Genomic DNA, 19,268 nt, shown 5'->3' on the forward strand with positions numbered 1-19,268 from the left:
ATGGGCTCCTCCACGGGCCACAGCCCCTCAGGGGTGCCCTGGCGTGGGTCCCCTGTGGGTGACAGCCTCCCGCAGTGTCCCTGCTCCTCCCAAAAGTGCCATAAAACACATGAAAAACAGAAGTAGTTTGAAGGCAGGTCTTGTCTGAATGCCACTGTACACGAGCCAGTAGCCCTGTCTGGGCTCCCTTCCCCCAAGAAGGTACTGTATAGTGTATATACAGTCACCGTATATACAGTTGTATATTCACCCCTGCAGTGAGCGCAATGCTTCGCTCACCGGACAAGCGAGATGTTCTGGTGTGCCACAGCGAAGACGGGATAGAGGGGCTCCGCGAAGGTCTCCCTGTGGGAGAAGAGGATGGCACAGGAATCGGGGTCGTAAAAGAGCACCTCCCCTCCCGCAAAGTCAACCAGCACCCCGATCTCGGCCGGAGATCTGATCAGCTCCACCACCTGTGGGTGCCCGGCATGCAGGAACTTGAACTCCTTGTCGTAGCGCGAGAAGACCCAGGAAGCGGTGTTGAAGCCCAGGCGGGCTTCGTTGCCAGACCCCTTCCGTGGCAGGGAGCTGTAGCAAACCCCCAGCTTGTAGGCGCAGCTCTTCTCCACACTGATCTTCCACGCGCAGACTCCCGAGCGGAAAGCTGCAGTAGCCAAAGCATTGGGCCAGTGGTCAAACCGCTCGGGGCAGTCCGAGTCCACCTTTGCTTTCTTGGGGCTGAAGGTCAGGGTTTTCTTGTCTTCTGACAGGCTGAGGTGGGGGCTGATGGTTTTCTCATCTATGTGAATCTCCTGTGAGCCTGCAAGAGAAGCCACATGGTGAGCAGCAACTCGGTGGCCCTTGCCTGAAGTCACAGCCATCAGAAACACAATCTGTTCCCTGGGGTGACACGGCGTTGGGGGCTCCAGCTGGGGCTGGGTGCCAGCACAGCAGCTCCCCACTGCTTCCCCTCTCAAGCCAGGGCCAGAACAATGCAGAGACTCATCAAAGCCACCAGTCAAGTTCACCAGACACCTGCAGAGCCAGAGAAGATGCTGCTCATATTGCTTTGACCCTGGCCCGAATCCCCCCAAAACAGAACTCAGCAGGTTCGGTTCATCCCGCTTTTGGGAGAGACCCAAATCTGAGCCCCGTCCCTTCCCACCCCCACTGCGGGTGAGCAGGACCCAACTTCTCCTCCCCCAGCCGCAAGAATGCAGGGCTGTTTGCAGAAAACCTGCACAGCCGGTAATACCGGACTGAGAAGGAACGGCGAGGGCTGGGCAGGGGAAATCCCTTTCCCCCTGTACAGCCCAAGTGAAGCATCGACCCACCCTGAGCCCCTTCGGAGCAGCCGCGGGAGGTGGCACCAGGCATGAGATGAGCACGGCCACGACTGCCTGGGGTTTCGCTGTGAATTAAGGGGCCGTCCGGCTGCCCTTGTGCCACAGCACAAACCCAGCAAGCCGCAGCCCGGGGTGAGAGCCGCTGGGGTTCTGCTCCACTTCAGACCCACGGGCTGACAGCACCCAGCACCACTCACCCTGCCCTGGCTGCACCCCCCCAGGCCCCCCCCCGAGGGTCTGCAGACCGGTGCGAGCGCTGAATAACTGCGCAAGTGTTTCCCTCGCTCCTTAAATTCGCCAAGCAAAGAGACAAGGCTGATGCCCAGCTGACTCAGCTGCTCCCGGGGAGACGGAGTTTCTACCTGCGGGTGCCCCCCCTTGCCCTGCCTTCCCCCACCCTCACTTCATTCATTTTAGGGCTTAAACCCCCACGGAAGCAGGTGAATCATTTGCTCCCCCAGCCCTGCCGCCAACAAGAGCTGCACCGTATTGTGCCCGCTCCGGCCATTTCCTAACCACCCTCAGCACGCGGCAGGATGAGGCCCTTATAGAATCAAACCATTACGCCGCACCCTGAATGGAGCCGGCTCGTCCCAGAGCCTGACCTGCTCCGGCACCTACACGGACCCAGGTCAGCATCCCCCTGACCGGTGAGCGGCACCGAACAGCAGCAGCGCTGGCCGAGGGCTTTCCTAGGGCTGCACCTGCCCTGCTGCTCCCTGGCAGGAGATGAACTGAGGCTGAGTTAGCAGTTTGCACAACGTGGAAGTGCCACGCACACTTGCACGTTAGATGGAAGCTATTGCAGGCAGCAGCGAGCAGAGAGAGGAGCTGAGGAGAGCATCCCATTCCAGCTGAAGCAGAGAACCTCATTCATTTGATGATTTATTTCCCTGAGCTTTGCAGCACGCCTGCCCACCACGCTGTGCTCTCCGTAGGTCTCTGCAGCTGTATTTGCCCACGCTGCCTATTCGTAGGTTGACCTTCCAGGAAGCCAAACGCTGCTATGAATTCATAGAAAACGGAGCAGTACGAGACTTCACCTTCCCCTGACAGAAGAAGGGCACTAAACCTCATGTTGTGCAACACACCTCTCAGCTGGGTGCGGGGTTGCATTCTGGTGTTCCTGAACAGGGATCATCTGCAAGAGGAAATACCACCCCGCTGATGCCCACGTAGCGTTGTGGTGGAATTACGATGACAGGAGCGTCTGAGGGAGGGGAAATGCTCGCAGAGTAGCAGTAGAGTAATTCAGATCAGCAAATTTTCCCACACAGAGAAGTGTTTTGTCATAATTAAACCTGCCCTCCAGACATTCCCATATATTCTGATGAACAATTCCACCAGGAATTCATCTCACCCCAAAATCTATTTTCTCTGTGTACAGTACCCCTTGGAGTGGCCTTGACCTTAGAGAGACGAGGGATGCTGAGTCAGTAAGTTAACATGGTTAACATCTCTGTCAAGTACCTATGTGTTAGCTGCAGCACAGTTTACTACTTTTAAAAATCCAAGTTCCCGTGTCCAAACTCCCACATCTCAAATTAAAATCCTCGTAGCTTGATTTAGGCAGCAAGGTGGAACTCAGACCCAGCCTGGTCTCCAGGGTAGAAGCTCACCACGGAGCAGCCCAACGTCTCAGCCAGCTGGGATGGCTCCAGTCTGTGCCACCCCTGCAGAGGGTCCTCCATCGGGCCGCCAGCCAGCACCGCCACTTACCTGCGCCCCGGCAGGACTAACACGGGTGGCCATGAACCAAGATCCCTCCCAGAACGGTGCCAGGAGGTTTACATCATCTCTTGGTTTAAGGAAGAAGCTGCCAACCCCAAACGTACGCGATACACAAGCCTGGATGCCAAGTGAAGACATCAAAGGAACCGTGTTTATTTTTGAGAGCGAAATGGAGGTTCTTTTCCCTGCTGGTTTCCAAGTTTTTGAGAGGCTACGGGGCAAACCATCAAGGCTAGGAATTCCTGTTTTCATGCAAATAAACAAGACTGCTACCTGTTCAACTGCCTTTGGGAGGAGGGCCCACCAACTGAAACATAACATTACTGTGTCTTAACGAAAGCTAGGACCACTGCAGTTAATATCGAATCTCTAAGGCTAGGTCCTGGGCACACTATGGACTAGTGAGATAAGCAAGGATGTGGCAGGCATCCTCAGCACGCAATAATGACATGTTAAATGTGACCACAAAAACCCAAACCAGAGCGTGATGCTAGCACCAACAGACCCACGACTAGGATCGAATGCTTTAGAGTCGCTACATTTGACAAGGATGCTATTGGGAAAGGAATCCATAAAAAAACCATGTCACAACAAAAGAGAATTAGGGGAAGGTTTCCTGCACAACATGACAGCTCTGAGCATCTGCTGAGAGCCTGCTCAACTTTGCCAGAGTACAACTGCAGGAGTGTGCACGGCTGCCAGCACTCAAGGACTCAGAACAGAGGAAAATTAATCACAAAGAGCAACACCAGAGTCTGCAGTGGAAGAAACAAATGATGGTGGTGTCCGGCACGCACAGATTCTCTAGCTAATACTGGAAAACATGAGAGCAATAAAAGCCAGAAGCGCGTTCCTTGGGGAGGGACCTGGAAACGGGGAAAAACTGTGAACCCCTCATCAGCATCGTGAGAGAGAAGCAAAACCCAAAGGTTAATGCAAAAGCTTTGGGAAGGTGACCCCAGGGACTGCTCACGAGGCGGCACATGAGACAAATGTTTTCCAGTTGTGAAGGATGTTGCCACCTTTGAGGAACAAAAGATACATTTGAAACGCTCTAAGGGTGGCCTGGAAGCCAGAGTAAAAGCAAAGATTTCACAACCAGCAATTCACGCGGATCACTGCCGGAAGAACATCTCTCCCTGCTCACCAGAGCTGACTCCAACCTCGTAAAACCGTACCCAGAGCACGCCGCTGGCCTGACAGACGCCTCTGATGCAACCTCAGCTGCACAGCGAGAGCTGTGCCAGATCACAAACGTCTCGAACAAACCACCAGCTCGTGCACAGCCACAATCTCAGCTCAGGATCAGAAAGCTACGGCATTTACTCACTTCTCATTCCAGCACGTCAGAGCCTCCCTCAGACACCACGCGGGCCAGTTCACCCTCTTTTAAAATCACCAGCAGGCCTGTGCTAAACACGGCGCTGAGGAATTTCTGCGACAGAGACTCCTACGGCAGCACCAGCTTCGCTGCTGTCACCCAGCGACTCAGGAAACAGCAAAAGAAACCAAGTGAGGTTAATCAACAGAGCTGATAAAAGATACAGTCTTTTCAACCCCCTGTTCTGCTCTTAGCCACAGCCAGCCCCTTCGAGCCACTGTCCCCCCTCCCAAACCTCCTACAGCTGCTGCTCCCCCCTGCCAGGGGGGGCTCCAAGCAACTAGCAGGGGCTGGGACAGCAGAGGAGGGCAGGATGCCCCATGTCCTGGGCAAGATGAGCATCAGGATGTTTTGACACAGCGTCAGGGTGGTTTTTTGGGTGCAATGTGAATGAGCGTGCAGGAATCCCCAGAGAGCGTGAGACCTGAGCAAGATACTGACCTGCAATGCAGCAGAGAACAGCGGAGGCCCACAGTCGATGCAGCAGTGGACTCTGGACGCAGGTCTGATTAAAGTTTAACTTCAGGGACTCCTGTGGCTCTAAGATTCCCTCCGCCACCTCTGTCCTAGCAAAGAAACACAAGAGTTATTTCGAAATACAATGATTTATTGAGCAGTGCCAGGAGGTGTTTAAGATCACTAGTAAGTACAGCAGAAATACAAGCTGGAGCAGTTGCAAGAGGAGTATTTACTGTAGAGAAACTGCACCCGGGGGGTTTCTGGGCAAACTCTCCTCCCAAGTGATACTGTCGGTTGGCTTTGATTACAGCCCCTTCTGAAAGGACCTCGGTGTTTCCAAATACAATCCCAGCAGCCTGAGTCAACAGCCTCCTCACTCAGCAGACACAGATTAAACACGTCTGAGAGCGGCCGTCAAGGTACAAGAGGAGCACAACGAACAGGCTGCGGTGAGAGATTCAGATTTCCCTCTTTATCAGCTTTCAGAGCAAAGGGGGATACAACAGGGGAGCAAGCCAGGATGCCGGGTTTCATACAGCATAGGAAGGATATCGAGGATTTGCTGGGTTCCTGCGGCCTGCAGTGCACAAATGAACTCGTGGTTGTAAGTAAAGGCTCTGGCACTGGCTGTGGGTGACGTGCTGTGGCCGATTTCTTACTCTCTACAGGCAGGCTCCAGGAAAACATACTCCTGAAAGCCCTCCAGGCAGCAGAGCCCACCCAGTGCTAGCCAGCACCTTGCAGCAGCCACGGAAATGAATACCTGCAGAAATGCAGCCACGGAGCTGCCTTCTCAAGGAAGGGCGGCCCAGCGTTACTGATGACTGTCAGAAATGCTGACACTTGAACTTGGTTCTCCCCTCCCTGCAACCTCTCTGTCAGGGAGGGAGGCAGCGCGAGTGTGGAGCTGGAGAAGGTCTCCCCAAAGCGTGTGGCAATGCCTCTGGGGAGACACCGCCCCTGGAGCACTTCTAGGTGCCAAGACTTCTCCATCCTGAGCTGCAGCGCAGTACGTGAAGCAGAGAGAAGAGGCCATGCTGGCATCTCTGTGCTCAACAAAAGCAGCGCAAGGGAGGAAAGAGGGAGTGTCTCTTGCTGCCTGAGCAATGGCATGCTGCTCACAGCAGGAACCACCGAGGGTGTGGGCAAGCTTGGAGCAGGGGTCAGGGAAAGGACCAGGAGCAGCCAGGTACTAACCTCTCGAAGATCTCTTGTTCTGCGCGCTGGGGACAAGGAGAGAAAGAGTCATCACAGCTGAAATCCCCACAGATAAAATCCCATACACAGGCTGGGGCACAGCAATCCCAGGCCCTAGGGAGCACCATTCTCCTTCCTGACCCAGAGAAACCACTCCTCACCCCATCGCTGGCCCTGGGGAACAGGGTGAGTGTCCGACATCCATTTTCTTCAGCTGCAGCACTTTCCACTCCCTGACTCAGAAAATGAGTGGAAATGGCTGAGGGCGATACATCTTCTACACCTAGCTAGGGGCAATGCCTACTGCGCCAGTGGGACTGGGTGGCTGGGTGACAAGTCGCTCGAGAAGGGCACGGGAACAGCCGGACAGAGCCTGCCACCGCTCTGCTGCACGTGCAGGCGGTGTGAGAGCTGGAGACCGCAAGCACAGCTGGATCATCTGGCATGAGGGAAATGCAGGAGAGCTAAGGCAGGTGGAAAGTCTCAGACCCACAAAGAACCAGCTCTGTCTCCATACCCTCTGGTAGGCACCAGCCTGTCTGCATCTGGGAGCTCTGATCGCTGCAACCTGCCTTGCCCAGAGCGTGAAAACCCCAGCCCTGAGGTCCCCTTCCTCCCCCACCCCATTAGGGCACCTGCAAGAACATCCTGTGCTTGCAGCAAACAACCCCCAAGGCTTTCAGTAAGGGGTGAAGCTGCTGCATGGGTCAGAGCGCCTAAGCCACGAGTCAGATAACCTCGTGATCAGTCCCACTTGTTTCTGTACCTGCTGGCATGTTCTCAAGGTACAGCCCAGTTAGCAAAGTGGTAGGAAAATATTTGATCCCTGCTCAAATATGAGCTGCGGGGTGCTCTACATGCCTTTCACTTTCCTGTGACATGACACATATCGATTCCCGATAGAGACAAATACCAACACCAGCGATCCAAGGCAGAGAACGTACAATCCTTACTCCCCCTCCACTATGTGGCAAAAGGAGACATTGAGGGTCATGCTGTTTTCTGCCACAGGCATTGATGGATCTCGCTTTCCAACCTCTACTCTCCACAGAGAGGCCACAGCCCAGGCAGCTAAGAAGATGCCGGGGCAGGACAGACGCTGTGTTTCCCACCACCTTGGGAGCTGCAGGTGCTCCCCAGGGTCACGGTTTGATTAAAACCAGACAGAACACTAGAAAACTGGTGGCTCAATTGCCTGCTGTAAGAGCAGCTCTCAACCCACAGCTGTCCTGGCGGTCAAGCCTAAGGGCACCTGAGAGCAGGCAGTTTCAAGGAAAGAGCTCGGGGACCTGAGCCTGGTGGTTCTGAACCTCACTGCAAGCAAAAGCAGCATCAGGCAGAGCAGATGCTCTAGGAACCACCGAGAAACCACAGGGGCTGGTCGGGAAGGAGGTTCCTTGAGCTAGACCTGCAAACATAGGTCCTGTCCAACTCTGCCTCCTTGCTGTCAGTGCAGCAAGCTGCTGAACACTGTATTAAAGTCCCATAATATCAATGATAAAACGTCTAGGTCACTTCTGGGCTGACTGACCTGTCCCTCGAACAAGGAGCAGCACTCACCACCAGGCTCTGGTCATCCAGGTTGGTGATCACGTCCACCAGGTAGGTTCGGAGGGCAGCCAGCTTCTGCAAAGCCTCAGTCCAGTGCGCCCGCTGGGTCAGGATGCTCTGGTGCGCCCGCTCCTCCTCTGCGTGCACCTTCTCCAGCAAACGCTGCTCCTCATTTTCACATGCGTTCCCCACGAAGATCAGCCTCTGTATTACCAGCTCCCGTGCTGCGTTGGCTGCGTTCTGCCAGAGCGAGGAGAAACATCAGCCTGGGTTCAACCCCAACAGGAGCACCAACCGCTTCTGCTGGCTTTCTGTGGGCTCAGCGGTTATGACGACTCCATTAATTGAGCCCAAACCTCAGTAATCATCACGATGCAAGCGGAGGTAAATGGGACAGCCAGTCCCAAACCTGCCTCCTGGCCTAACCGTGGTACCTGTGACAACCTGCGAGGGACCAGAGCCCCATCCCTCAGCAGATCTCCCGGGATTCGCCATTAGTGAGAAACAGAGCCACCATCAGAACTGTCTTTTGTCCTTGGTGACAGTGCGGCACAAACAAAATATATCAGGAATCGTTAAGACTGGTCCTAGCAGGATGTTTAATGGCTGTATACTAACACCAAGAAATTTATTGCTCACGTACGTTTTATAGGCAGACAAAGCAGGAATGGCAGGTGCCCCGGCACTCTGCTTGCACAAGCGGCGGGGCAGGAGGGGGGCAACCCCTGCCCACCGATGAGCCCCCCGAGAGCTCCACATCTCCGCCAGGAACAGCGAGCAGGGGAGCACGCGGGGCCAGCTCCCCGCTGCGCTGGTAGAAGGGGCAGGCACTTACCAGGACGCCCTGGTCCTTGGCGGGCAGCACGCCGTCCAGGTGCCGGGCGATGGCAGCGCTCTGCAGCTGGAGCCGCTCGCACCGGTCCACGATCTTGTTCTGGAAGGCAGAGCGGCAGGCAGCATGCAGGCCTCCACAGCGACGGCGGCCCCGAGCCCCTGCCAGCCCCACGCCTCCGGGGGTCCTCGTGTAGCGCCCCACAGAGAGAGAGCCCCCTTCCCCACGGGGGACCCCTCACACGGCCCTACACCCCACTGGGGACCCCACGCAGCCCCACAACCCCTATCCCCACGGGGGACCCCTCGCGTGGTTCCACACCCCACCAGGGGCCCCGCAGAGAACCCACCTCCCCACGGGGACCCACTCACACAGCCCCACACCCCGCCAGGGACCCCCCACGGCCCCACAGCCCGCCCGGGAACCCCCCGCGCCACACCGGAACTCCCCAGACCCACGCACCGTCCCTTTCCCCCCCGCGCCGCAGGCAGCCCCACACGCCCCGGGCCCTGCTCGGCCCCCGGCGGGCACCGGGGAAGGGCCCGGGCCCGGGCCCGGGCCCGGGCCCGAGGCAGAGCCGCCCCCCGGGGAAGGGCAGGGGCCCGATGCCCCGGTGCCCGCCGTGGCTCACCCTCAGAGCCGCCGCTCGCTCCGCCGCCCCCCCGCCCCGGCGCTGGGCCATGCTGCGCCCCGGCACCTGCCGCGGGGGCGGCGGCGGCCCCGCCCGGGCCCTGCACAACGCTCCGCCCCGGCGCTGCTGAGGAGCCGGGCGGCGGGACGGGACGGGACGGGGCCCGGCCCCCGGTGAGTGCGCGGCGGGGGCGGCCCGGCACGGTGGGTTCCCGGGGCTGGGCGGGCTGCCCCGTACCCTTCCCGTGGGGCTGGCCCAGCTACAGGGACCCGTTCTGTCCCCGTACCCTTCCCAGGGGCTGCCCCGGCTGTAGCGACCTGGACTGCGCCCATAGTGCACCCGCCAGGCTGCCCCACACCCTATCGTGGGGCTCCCCCCGTCCGCAGGGACCCACGGACCACCCACGGGGCCACCCCCCGTTACAGGGACCCACATCATTGCCGTGGGGTCATCCCCACTATAGAGACCCACATCATTGCCATGGGGTCACCCCCCGCTATAGGGACCCGTATCATTGCCGTGGGGTCACCCCCCGCTATAGGGACTCGGGGCTGCCCCTGTGTCCTCCAAAAGCTGGTTAGACACCCCTCTTCTAAGGGATGTTTAACACCCCATGAAAACGGGGAGAAAGCTCTGCTGTGATTTCTGTGCCCACTGCTGTGGACATTGTAGTTTCCTTGGTACAGATTTCACTGCAAAGCCTGAACAGGCTTAGGTGGCAGCGTGGGTTATTTTTTAAAACCCAATTTAGTAAGAAAATGTTTTTCATTTCTGTTAAGCCATGCATTTGGGGGGAAGGGAGGATAGGAGATATTCCAGCGTGAAATTCAGTCTTCTGGAGGGGCGGCTTTGTATGGATCGGTTGCTGCAGGATCCCTGTGTTGTCTGAGAGCTTTGTGATGACCAGGCTCATGATAAACATGTAGGCAACCTGCCAGATAGTAAAACCTCAGATGAACATCCTGCCCGAGCAACTACTGTTCTCAGTCAGGATTCAGAAAGATCTACTTTTTTTTTTTTTTTTTGCAGAGGGCAAGAGGCAGGAGAAGGCAGTTAGACACGAGACAGACCTCCAGCCGTCGCCGGCAGCTCTCTGCCTTCTTCCAGCTCGGTTTGAGCTGGTGTGCGGGTAGGGACGATTGCACATGTGCATTAACCACAACTGCGGAAACTAACTGCTGGTTGGGAAACATAGTAATCATCGTAATTAAAAAATCAGAATTTACATCTTAGCTTTTTCCTAGAGTCTTGTGTTCCAGGAGAAACAACTTCCAGAGTTCTCCCGTTGTCAAAGAAAAATCATGTTTGTTCCTCATGTACTGAAATGGTTTGGACACTCAGTCTGATTGGAAGAAAATTGCTGAATTATCACTGCCCCTCAACTGTGAGATTTATCATTCTTCACATCTTATGAACATGCAAACTCATGGGTAGAACAAGCGGAGATTAACTGGGTATTACTAATTGCTAATCACAGAGGCTGTCAGGGTAAAATTAGAAGGGGAATGTTTTGTAGAACCCCAACCCCTCTTGCTTAGTGCTTCCAGTATTTGGTTTTCAAGTTTTTGTGGGCAGAGCCTTGAAGCAGGTTTTTTCCTTTGCTGGAACAAGCAGGTGGGGTTTTTTTTGTGATTTTTATTAGCAAAACACTACTGACCAAGAAGACAGGAATGCTAACACACACCAAGTGCAGGCTAAATCCAATTAGTGCATCTTGAGCTGAGAAGACGCCAGTTACTGTACGTGGCAATTCACTGTCATTGAAACTGGTTTCTGCTCGGTCTGTGACCCATGAGGACAAGAGGGAGAGATGCTGCCTCGGCCCGAGCCCTGCTCCGCCAAAGGCTCCTGCACCCAGACGGATGTTGCTGTGGGGTCTGTTTGTCATGGTGCCGCTCGTGGGGGATGCCCCGGGATGGGGCAGGCTGGGCTCAGCCTGGACAGCCAGAAGTTTTTTGCTGAAGGCATTGGGGTTATCAAGGTGGTCTGGTCTAGCCTGGACCTGGGGTTGGAGTTTAGACAGAAGCTGCTGTTCCCAAAGTGTTCCTCAGCCTGTGGAAAGACCAGTTCCAGCTTTATGTTAAGCCAGGCTGGTTCAGTTAAGTTCGGGCTGCCTGTGACTGCAGTTATCTTGGTCCAACGATACAGTCCCACCAGCTGGCTGTATGAACTTCAGTCTGGAGGTGTTTTTTGCATTCACCAGTCTAGAGATCGGGATCTCTGGGAAACCAAGAGCAGATCAGGATCTCTGGGAAATCAAGTCAAGAGTAGATACTGGATTAAGAGGAGGTGTGAGGCACTAGAAGAATTACAGGCAGCAGCTCCATCTCTATCGTGGCCACACCAAGCCTGGGTATTTTTAAGGCTCAGCTGTAAGGTCCCAGTAACTTCACCTCTGAAGCTGGCTCTGCTCTAAACTGGAGAGCTCCAGATGTCCCTTCCTCTGAGGTTCTCTCTCTGACTCTAAATGAAGTTAAGATGTAGGTAACGTGTTATCAGCACCTCATCCTCTCTGGATTCCCAGTAATGCTGCGTCTCCTCACCCGCAGGTCCCATCCCAGCAGTGCTGGGTGCTGATGTGATGCTCAGCGCTGCTGGCGGTGGTGGGAGCCGTGCTCTTCGGCAGCACTATGGGGAAACTGCAGAGTAAAATCAGCTTCCGCCACTCCAGATACAGGTAAAGCAATGCCAGATCATCATGTCTTCAGTTAATAAACCAGTAAGGAGAGTGAAGAGAGAATAGCAAGCACGTGGTTTTAGTTTCATTATTGAATGTATGAATCAGATTTTCATTTTCAACCGTCATTTCTAAAGTCTGCTCAGCTTCTTTGGAGGACTGAAATCCAAAATGTAGCCAGGCACATAAATGTGGCCGGTGGCCGTGCTCCATGGTGGCTCAGGCAGAGCTCTGAAGGCTGACAGCTCCAGGGCTGGCTGTTTGGCCCAAATACCCAAACTGCTTCATTGTCTCTTCAGCGACTCTCATCGGCTTTGATCGGCAAGATGAAATAATTCGGTGTCTGGCAGCAGGGTGGGCAATGTCTGCTGGGGATCAGCTGAGAGCACGGGGCGGCAGCAGGGGGGACTTGATGTGCTTGGCAAGGCCAGGAGAGCACAGGAGAGCAGCAGGGCCCGAAAGGGGTTAGTGGAGGCTGGTAAGACCAGAATTTCTTTTCTTCTTTGCACCAGCATGGAGTGAATAAACATCTAAATATTTAGCAGCTCTAGAGGTGGAACAGGCCAACTTCGTCTCGCCTAGTCCCGGACATGTGTTTGTGCATTCGTAGCTTCTCCTCGGCTTTCTGAAGGCAGATGTCGTCACTCCGCGGCCCAGCCCACGGTGCCACCCCCAGACCTGGGGCTCACTGGGGAACGGCACCCCGACTTTGCCCTAAAGTGCCCTGCAGCTCCCGCCGCTGTCTGTCTGTCTGTCTGCTGCAGGGCCGACGGCTCCGTGGAAGAGACGGGACCTGTTCGTGCCGTTCAGCAGCACGGCCCTGCGCACGCCGACGCCGTCACTTGTGTGGCTGCTCTCCAACCAGACCTGTGTGTGTCAGGAGGAAGGGATCAGGTGAGGTACCCTGGCCATGGGGCACAAAGCACAGTTTAGGAAAATAAGGTTTAAATGTGAGCTTTAAATGTTTCCGTGAATGGTAGCAACTTTGTCAGTTCCTGAATGTAGAAAGAAAAGATGAGCTTAGAGTGAGGGCACATTTAACTAAATTTTATAACCTCTCCGGAGCTCAGACCATATCAAATGCTCTCACCCGGGCTTGGAATCACTGGACTGGCTCTTCTCTTGTGTTACCTAGCAGCGGACGGGCTCTAAAGACAGTTGTATGTGCTGTAGGAGCTCAAAACCAGAACCTGTTCCCTCTCCAAGCTTGGGCTGTGCAGGGCCATAACGTAACCGAGAACGCGCATCACCCTCCTGCGCCTGCTGTCCTGCTGCCGCCGCTGATTGCCTCTCCCTGCTCCTCGGCAGATCGTGGCTGTTTGCAGCTGGAGATCCGGGGCTGCGCTGCGGCGGTTCATCGGCCACGAGCGGGAGGTCACCAAGGTGAGCGACAGCTGATCGAGTGCGGTGGGGTGTCCTGCACTGTTACCTGTCAGAAACTGGGGAACCAGGAATGATGGAGCGACGGTTTGTCATCCACAGAGGGCTCACTTTGCTCCGTCAGGGGTATCGGAATGCGTTGGGTTTTCCCAGGGTCCCAGCTGATACTTCGCTGTGCAGGGAAGCAGCACGGAGTGGCTGCACCCAGGCTAAACAGGGCTCTGGGGGGCTCGGACCTGTGCTTATCCTTCCCTCCCAGAGACGGTGTAGGAAAAACTCAGGATGAATCACTAGGTCAGGTTTTTGATTCAGAGATGCCGTTCACTTTTCTTCAGGTCTAATTCCACTAGACTCGTCATTATTCTACAAATCAGCCGTGCCTGGGAATGGCAGGGCTTTTAATTTTTCTTCTGTCATCCTGATTACAAAGCCAAACACGCTACTCAGAGAGCAAATGTGCAGGGGTGTGTACGTGTGTGCAGGGGGTGGCCAGCGCGCCTGGGCACAGCCCCAGCGGGTCCCCTGTGCGGTGGGTATGGGAGGGATGAAGGGGGCTTCATTCATCCCAACGCTCAAAGCAACCGTGCCCTGGGCTCATTTGGGTTTTTAAGGAAGTTTTCCGCATAAAATGGTTTCTGAGAACAAGATCTGAGAACACGCATCCACCATCCAGCTCCCTGGTTCTGAGAGGACGTGGGTCCCGCTAGCGGGTGGCACAGCCTACCTGCCCGACATTCCCTGCCACGACACGCACGGCCACAGTACGGGCTGCAGCCAGGGTTTGCCTGTGGCCGGGGTCAGGCAGGGCAGAAGCAAGCAGGAGTTGCAGCGTGAGCGTCGGGCAATCCGGCATGTGCACGTCCAGCATGGACAAAAGAGAGTTTGAAGGTCAGGCTCTCGCAGTCACGTTTCTGCACGTCTTGGGCTTGGACACGAAAGCAGGAGCGTTGTGCTGTCCCTGCGCAGGGCTGGGTGGGGAGGCTAACTGGCTTCTCTCGTCTTGTCCTTGGCAGGTCACCTCTGCCCTTGACTCAAACAGAGTCTTCAGCGCATCCCGGGACAGGACGGTGATGATGTGGGAGCTCCACGGGACTTCAGGGCCAAGGCAGCACTTCCCAGGACACGACCTGGTTGTTACGGGACTGGCTGTGAGCCCGGGTGAGGGACAGCACGCTCCCATTCCCCACGGGTTTCTTGACAACATTTCTTGACGCTTTTTTTATGTTAACCTGTGGTTGCAGATGCCTCCCAGTTGTGCACAGGTTCACGAGACAACACCGTGTGCAAGTGGGACACAGAGACCGGAGAGTGTCTGGGCAGAGCCGCTATCTCCAGGAATCTGGTAGGAGCTGCTGGTTCCTTGCATCCCCTCACGGCACCTCGCTGCCTACTCGGTTATTTCGCACACGAAGCCGTGTAGAGTGAATTTGCTCTGAGCTTGGTGCTACAAGAAGCCCTTGGGGCACTGCACAGGTTGCCTGCGCACCTGGGGAGACCAAAGCTTGAGGCTGGTTACTCCAGGTAACAACAAATCCAGGAGCACAGAGATACCAAGAGACATACGGCAGTTTATTAATGCTCTAGCTCAGAGCCGTTAGGAAGCACATTGTGCAGCGGGGGCTGCATCCCCTCTACACCAGCCCAGCAGTGGCGCTGGCATGGGTACCATCCGCTGGTGCCCCTATGGCTCTGTGTCCTGGTGAGCTGCTGGCACCTCCCTGCCTGCAGACCCCCGGGATCCACGCTGGGATTGAACCTGGTACAGGAGCAGCATTGGTGGGAAGTGGAAAAAAACGCCATCCAACATTTCCTGCTCACAACCCAGCACGAGGAGGGAGAGGACGGGAGCTCGGTGGCTGTGTATCTCCAGGCGGACACCAGCCCGGGTGCACACAGAGGTGGGCTTCTGCTCATCCTTTCCTCTCCACAGGTCACACATCTGTGCTGGGTTCCTGGGGAGCCTTATGTCATCCAGACCTCAGAGGATAAAACGATCAGGTAAATTCTACATGTGGCCACAGAGAAGGGAGTCACAGCCCGGGGCACACGGGGATTATGGAAGATGCCAGGGGACAAGGGGCTGTTTCTTTGGTTTGTCACAACCGCCTGGCCTCCCGTGCCCTGCTGGGGTGGCTAGAAGCCACCTTCCAGCTCACCTGGGTCTTGGAGCGTGGTCTCTTGCCCAGGGAGGACAGTATGGGGACACCCGTGGCTGTAAGCAGCGCTGGGTGGCGTCTGGGGGTAAAAAAGAGAATTAATAAATAAGAAATCTCAGCACAGCTGCTCTGGCTGGAGATGGATCCAGAACAGGTAAATGCAAGGATGCAGTGAGAGCCATGGGAGGTCGGCCTGCTGGGAGGAAGGAGGAGCCCTGCCCCGTGAAGGATGGCAGCAAGGGCAAAGCGCGAGGGCGCAGCGAGGTGCGCGGGAAGGCACGGAGGGAAGCCCATCACGGCAACAATGCCTCGGAGTCCCCCTTCCCCACTCCTGTCCCTTCCAGGATCTGGGACAGCCGGGAGCTGCGGGTGGCACACGCGTTTCCAGCCAAGCGGCACATCCAGACGTGCTGCGACGTGAGCCAGGACGGGCGGTACTGCCTCAGCAGCAGCAGCGGCTCCGCCGGGGAGGGCGGCGAGGCCACCGTGAGTTCACTGGGCGGCAAACCCTGCTTTTCCTGGGTTTTTTCTCCAATGTCCACAGCATACAGCGGAGGGCAGCAGATCAGTGCTCCAAGGATCTGCTTGCTCCCGCTACTTTGGCCTTACGCTGGTGTCAACCAGCTGTCTTCCTGCCTGTCCCTTTTTAAGACCTCTGCTCAGAGAACAGCTGAGCAGATACTCTTCCTGATAAAGCGTATCTCACTGGGATTTTGTTCCAGTAATGGCATCAACGAGCACGAGGTTCTTGCAGAAAGCCTGTAAGGGACCCCTTGCTCGAGGGGTTTCCAAACCAGGGATTGATTCAGTCCTTGCAGGTTCTCAGCCCTGTGTGTGAGCAGCAAGAGGACAAGACCGTCCCATCCCAGGGAGAGCAGGGCCGAGGACAGGAGCAGGCTGGAGACGTGGTTATCTGCCCGCACAGTCTTACCCCGTCAGCTCTAACGGGCGTGGGCATATGCTCAAAGTCACTGATGGTGAAAATCCTTCTGGGTTTGAAGTTCTCCAGGACTGTGAGCATGAGACAAAGGGGGCATTGTACTGCAAGGATTGGCGAGGAGCTCTTTATCCAAACCCATCTTCCTTTCTTTGTAAAACAGCTCCGTGCTGGCAAGTGATGCTGAGCTCTAAACGCTGCCTGTTGCCTTGCAGCTGTGGGACCTGCGGCAGACGAGGAACCAGGTGCGCGAGTACAAAGGGCATTTCCAGACCACGACCTCATGCGTTTTCCTTCCTCGGGGCCCGGCTCTCACCCCCAGCATTGCCACGTCCTCGTACGACAGCACAGTGAAGGTCTGGGACCGAGACACTGGAGGTAGGGGAGGGTCCTGCCCTGGGATAACAAAACTGCTTTCTTCCTTTCTGTCTCCCAATGGTAATGGGCACAATGAAGCCTGAAATCTCTGGGTTTTACTCCAATCCAGCTGCAGGGCAAGATGGAGATTTGCCCCAAAGCAAACCCAGGGGCTTTGGCTTGCCCTCAAGCTAAGGAGGGTGCTGGGGCGCGTAATGTTGGAGGTGATGGGTGTCCTGCCTAAACTAAAAAGCAGTAATGATGAGATGGCTTTTAAAGGGACGTCCAGGTTCAGCAGTGAAAGGACAAACGATAAAAATCAAAGAGAACAGAGGATACGAGTGGCAAGTTGTAAGGAATAGAAGTGCTGGAGGACAGAGGGCTGGTCAGCAGCTGCCCTCGCTTTGATCGCCTCTCAAGGGGAATCGGGCATTTCGGGGTTAATCTTGCTTGCTGGAGGCCGAGCCCCCACCTGAGCTGGACTCCCTGCCAAGCCCTGCCACAGCAGCACACCTGTTAGTAATGCCTTACACAAAGGCAGAGAACTCCTGGGAAGCCGTTCAGGTTCACAGACGGGCACCAAATGCAGTAAAGTCATCAGCATTAGACACCCCGTGGCTAAGCACTGCTCCAAATGCACTTATTTAACATAGGATGAAAATAGAAACCTGATAGCCTCCCACAGAAAAGCTCTCACCTTCTGTTTCACTTACCTCTGCTCTCACCCTGGTGCCTGTGCATGCCGAGACGGCCGCGGGGTTAGCAGCAGCTTTGTTTTGATCCTATTGCCTTCACAACTGGGTGACCTCCACAGCCGTCAGCCTTAATTCAGGCGCTCTTGGAAGGGTGTAAGTCACCACGAGAGGCAGTTGCCTGTACGTCCGTGCCAGATGCAGCTCTGCGAGCAGCTCAGAGCGGGGCTGGTGTCTCTGCACAAATCCTGCCTCCAGATATTGTCAGTAATGGACACACACAGAAGAGCTGATGTGGTGCTGGATAATGTAAATCTGATTTCTCTTTCCCTTTTGGAGGCTTATCAATGATAACTGCATGTTGAGTGTAGCACAGCCCTTAGGAAACAATTTTCTGGGCTGTAAGCAATTTGGGAGAAAAAGGCACGTTGGGAATGCCTCCAGGCGAGCCCTGCAGCTCTGCCCAGCACGATCTGTCTGTCCATCCATCTCTGCTTCCTCTCCAGGGAAGGGGCAGAGCCCAACCTCAGCCTGGATCCCCATGAGCTGGCCACTGCCTGGCTGGGCAACACACAGATCCCCATGGGGCTCAAAGGGGTGGAGGGTTTCTCTTCTGGAGGGCACGTCCCAATGCCTTTGGCTGCAGGATCTGGACACCCTTCTTAGACGAGCAGACGGGTGCACCTGGGCAGAGCCGGGAGGTTGGTGCAGTCACATCTCATGTCAGCAAACCATGTCCTGAGTGACTTGTGTGTCCTCTCCCCAGCCTGCCTGGCCACCTTGTGCCTTGAGGGATCGGGACCTCTGTCCTCGCTGGCTGTCTGTGACAGCTCCATGGTGCTCTGTGCCAGCTCTAACTCGGGAATCCACGTACTCCGGGTGAGCGACCGCGCAGACCCAGCGCTGGAGGAGGTGGCAGTGTTTTGACCATAGTAACCTTTCCAGCAGAGACTGCCCGATGTGACTCCCTGAGAGCTTCCCCTGACTGCGAGCACCAGGAGACTCTGCGCCTGTAGAGCAGCGACGTGTCTGACCACTGGGGCAGGGGGATTTACTGGTTTCAGTTTGTGGGTGGCAGGAAGGCACTAGAGCTGTCTAGAAGAAAAGCCAAATCCTGGATGCGTTCAGGCCAAGTTCTCGCTACTGAAAGAGCCTCGTGCATTTTATTTACAAAACCTCTACACAAACATGATGGGGGCTAAGGGAAGAGGAGATGAGCTGCAAGAGGCCAGGGGCAGCACTGAAGGACACCAGGGCACGGGACAGGGAACGCTCACCCTCCTGCCCTCGCTCCACTTGAGCGGAGCTGAACACGGCGTGACAGAAACCCTGCGCTGGGATTTATACCCCAGAACAATGTGAGTGTAAACAGAACGTTTGTTCGTGTCCAAGATTTCATCCTACGCCAGCTAAGAATGTGGGACCCTCCTGGGCCAAGATTCTCCCGTGAATGGCAACCTGATGAGAAGCACCCTGGATGGGGGGGCTCATCCATTATGGCCGGGGACACCCTGGCTGTGCGGCTGACAGACCCCCACAAAGGCTCACGCAGTCCCTTTAACGGACACTGCGTGAGACACCCAAGAAGCAGCTGAGCACGCGTAGCTGGGTGTCGGGGCTTGTACACAAGACCACAATTAAAGATGTTTCTGTGTTAGTTGCTGGCCTCTCGTCCCATGGTATTTTCCCTGGGAGTAAATAAGAGCTAGCATACAACACGTGGCAGCCGCCACCACACTGCTGGAAAGGAGAAAGACCCAACACTCTGCTAGAAGAAAAGTAACTTGTGAGTGCATTTGGTTTGGTTTTTTTCTTAAAACACGATCCCCAACTGCACTGCAAGTGTTGAGAGCAGAACGGTGTTCACTCCCAAGGAGCGTGGGCAGCTGCTCTCCAGGTGACAAAGGGGAGGTGAACTGGTCTTCTCTTTTCTCCTGAAGGTTTTTACGATAGCAGACA

General features: G+C 55.7%; 2 protein-coding genes across 8 annotated transcripts; one reads left to right on the forward strand and one right to left on the reverse strand.

Annotated features, from left to right (window-relative positions):
• Nucleotides 1–123: 123 nt before the first annotated feature.
• On the reverse strand, nt 124–9,260 carry BSPRY (B-box and SPRY domain containing). The gene is made up of 6 exons (XM_054848131.1): nt 9,111–9,260; nt 8,483–8,581; nt 7,657–7,887; nt 6,097–6,122; nt 4,882–5,006; nt 124–802 (listed from the first exon to the last, which is right to left on the reverse strand). The coding sequence occupies exons 1-6, from the start codon at nt 9,159–9,161 to the stop codon at nt 276–278; spliced, it is 1,059 nt and encodes a 352-aa protein (XP_054704106.1). The 5' UTR covers nt 9,162–9,260; the 3' UTR covers nt 124–275.
• WDR31 (WD repeat domain 31) lies at nt 9,182–18,964 on the forward strand. 7 transcript variants are annotated; one of them, XM_054848137.1, is made up of 11 exons: nt 9,182–9,283; nt 10,140–11,787; nt 12,552–12,681; nt 13,096–13,170; nt 14,181–14,325; nt 14,409–14,509; nt 15,098–15,165; nt 15,668–15,809; nt 16,476–16,638; nt 18,076–18,188; nt 18,258–18,964. In XM_054848137.1, exons 2-11 carry the CDS (start codon nt 11,741–11,743, stop codon nt 18,279–18,281), a joined length of 1,008 nt encoding a protein of 335 aa, XP_054704112.1. In that variant the 5' UTR covers nt 9,182–9,283; nt 10,140–11,740; the 3' UTR covers nt 18,282–18,964. The 7 variants fall into 7 exon arrangements, with proteins under 7 accessions (XP_054704112.1, XP_054704108.1, XP_054704109.1 ...); XM_054848133.1 differs by having other exon boundaries at nt 10,140–10,494; nt 11,660–11,787; nt 18,076–18,964; XM_054848134.1 differs by having other exon boundaries at nt 10,140–10,239; nt 11,660–11,787; nt 18,076–18,964.
• The last annotated feature ends 304 nt before the right edge of the window (nt 18,965–19,268 follow it).

The sequence above is a fragment of the Grus americana genome, chromosome 20, assembly GCF_028858705.1.
Source record: "Grus americana isolate bGruAme1 chromosome 20, bGruAme1.mat, whole genome shotgun sequence".
NCBI lineage: Eukaryota > Metazoa > Chordata > Aves > Gruiformes > Gruidae > Grus > Grus americana.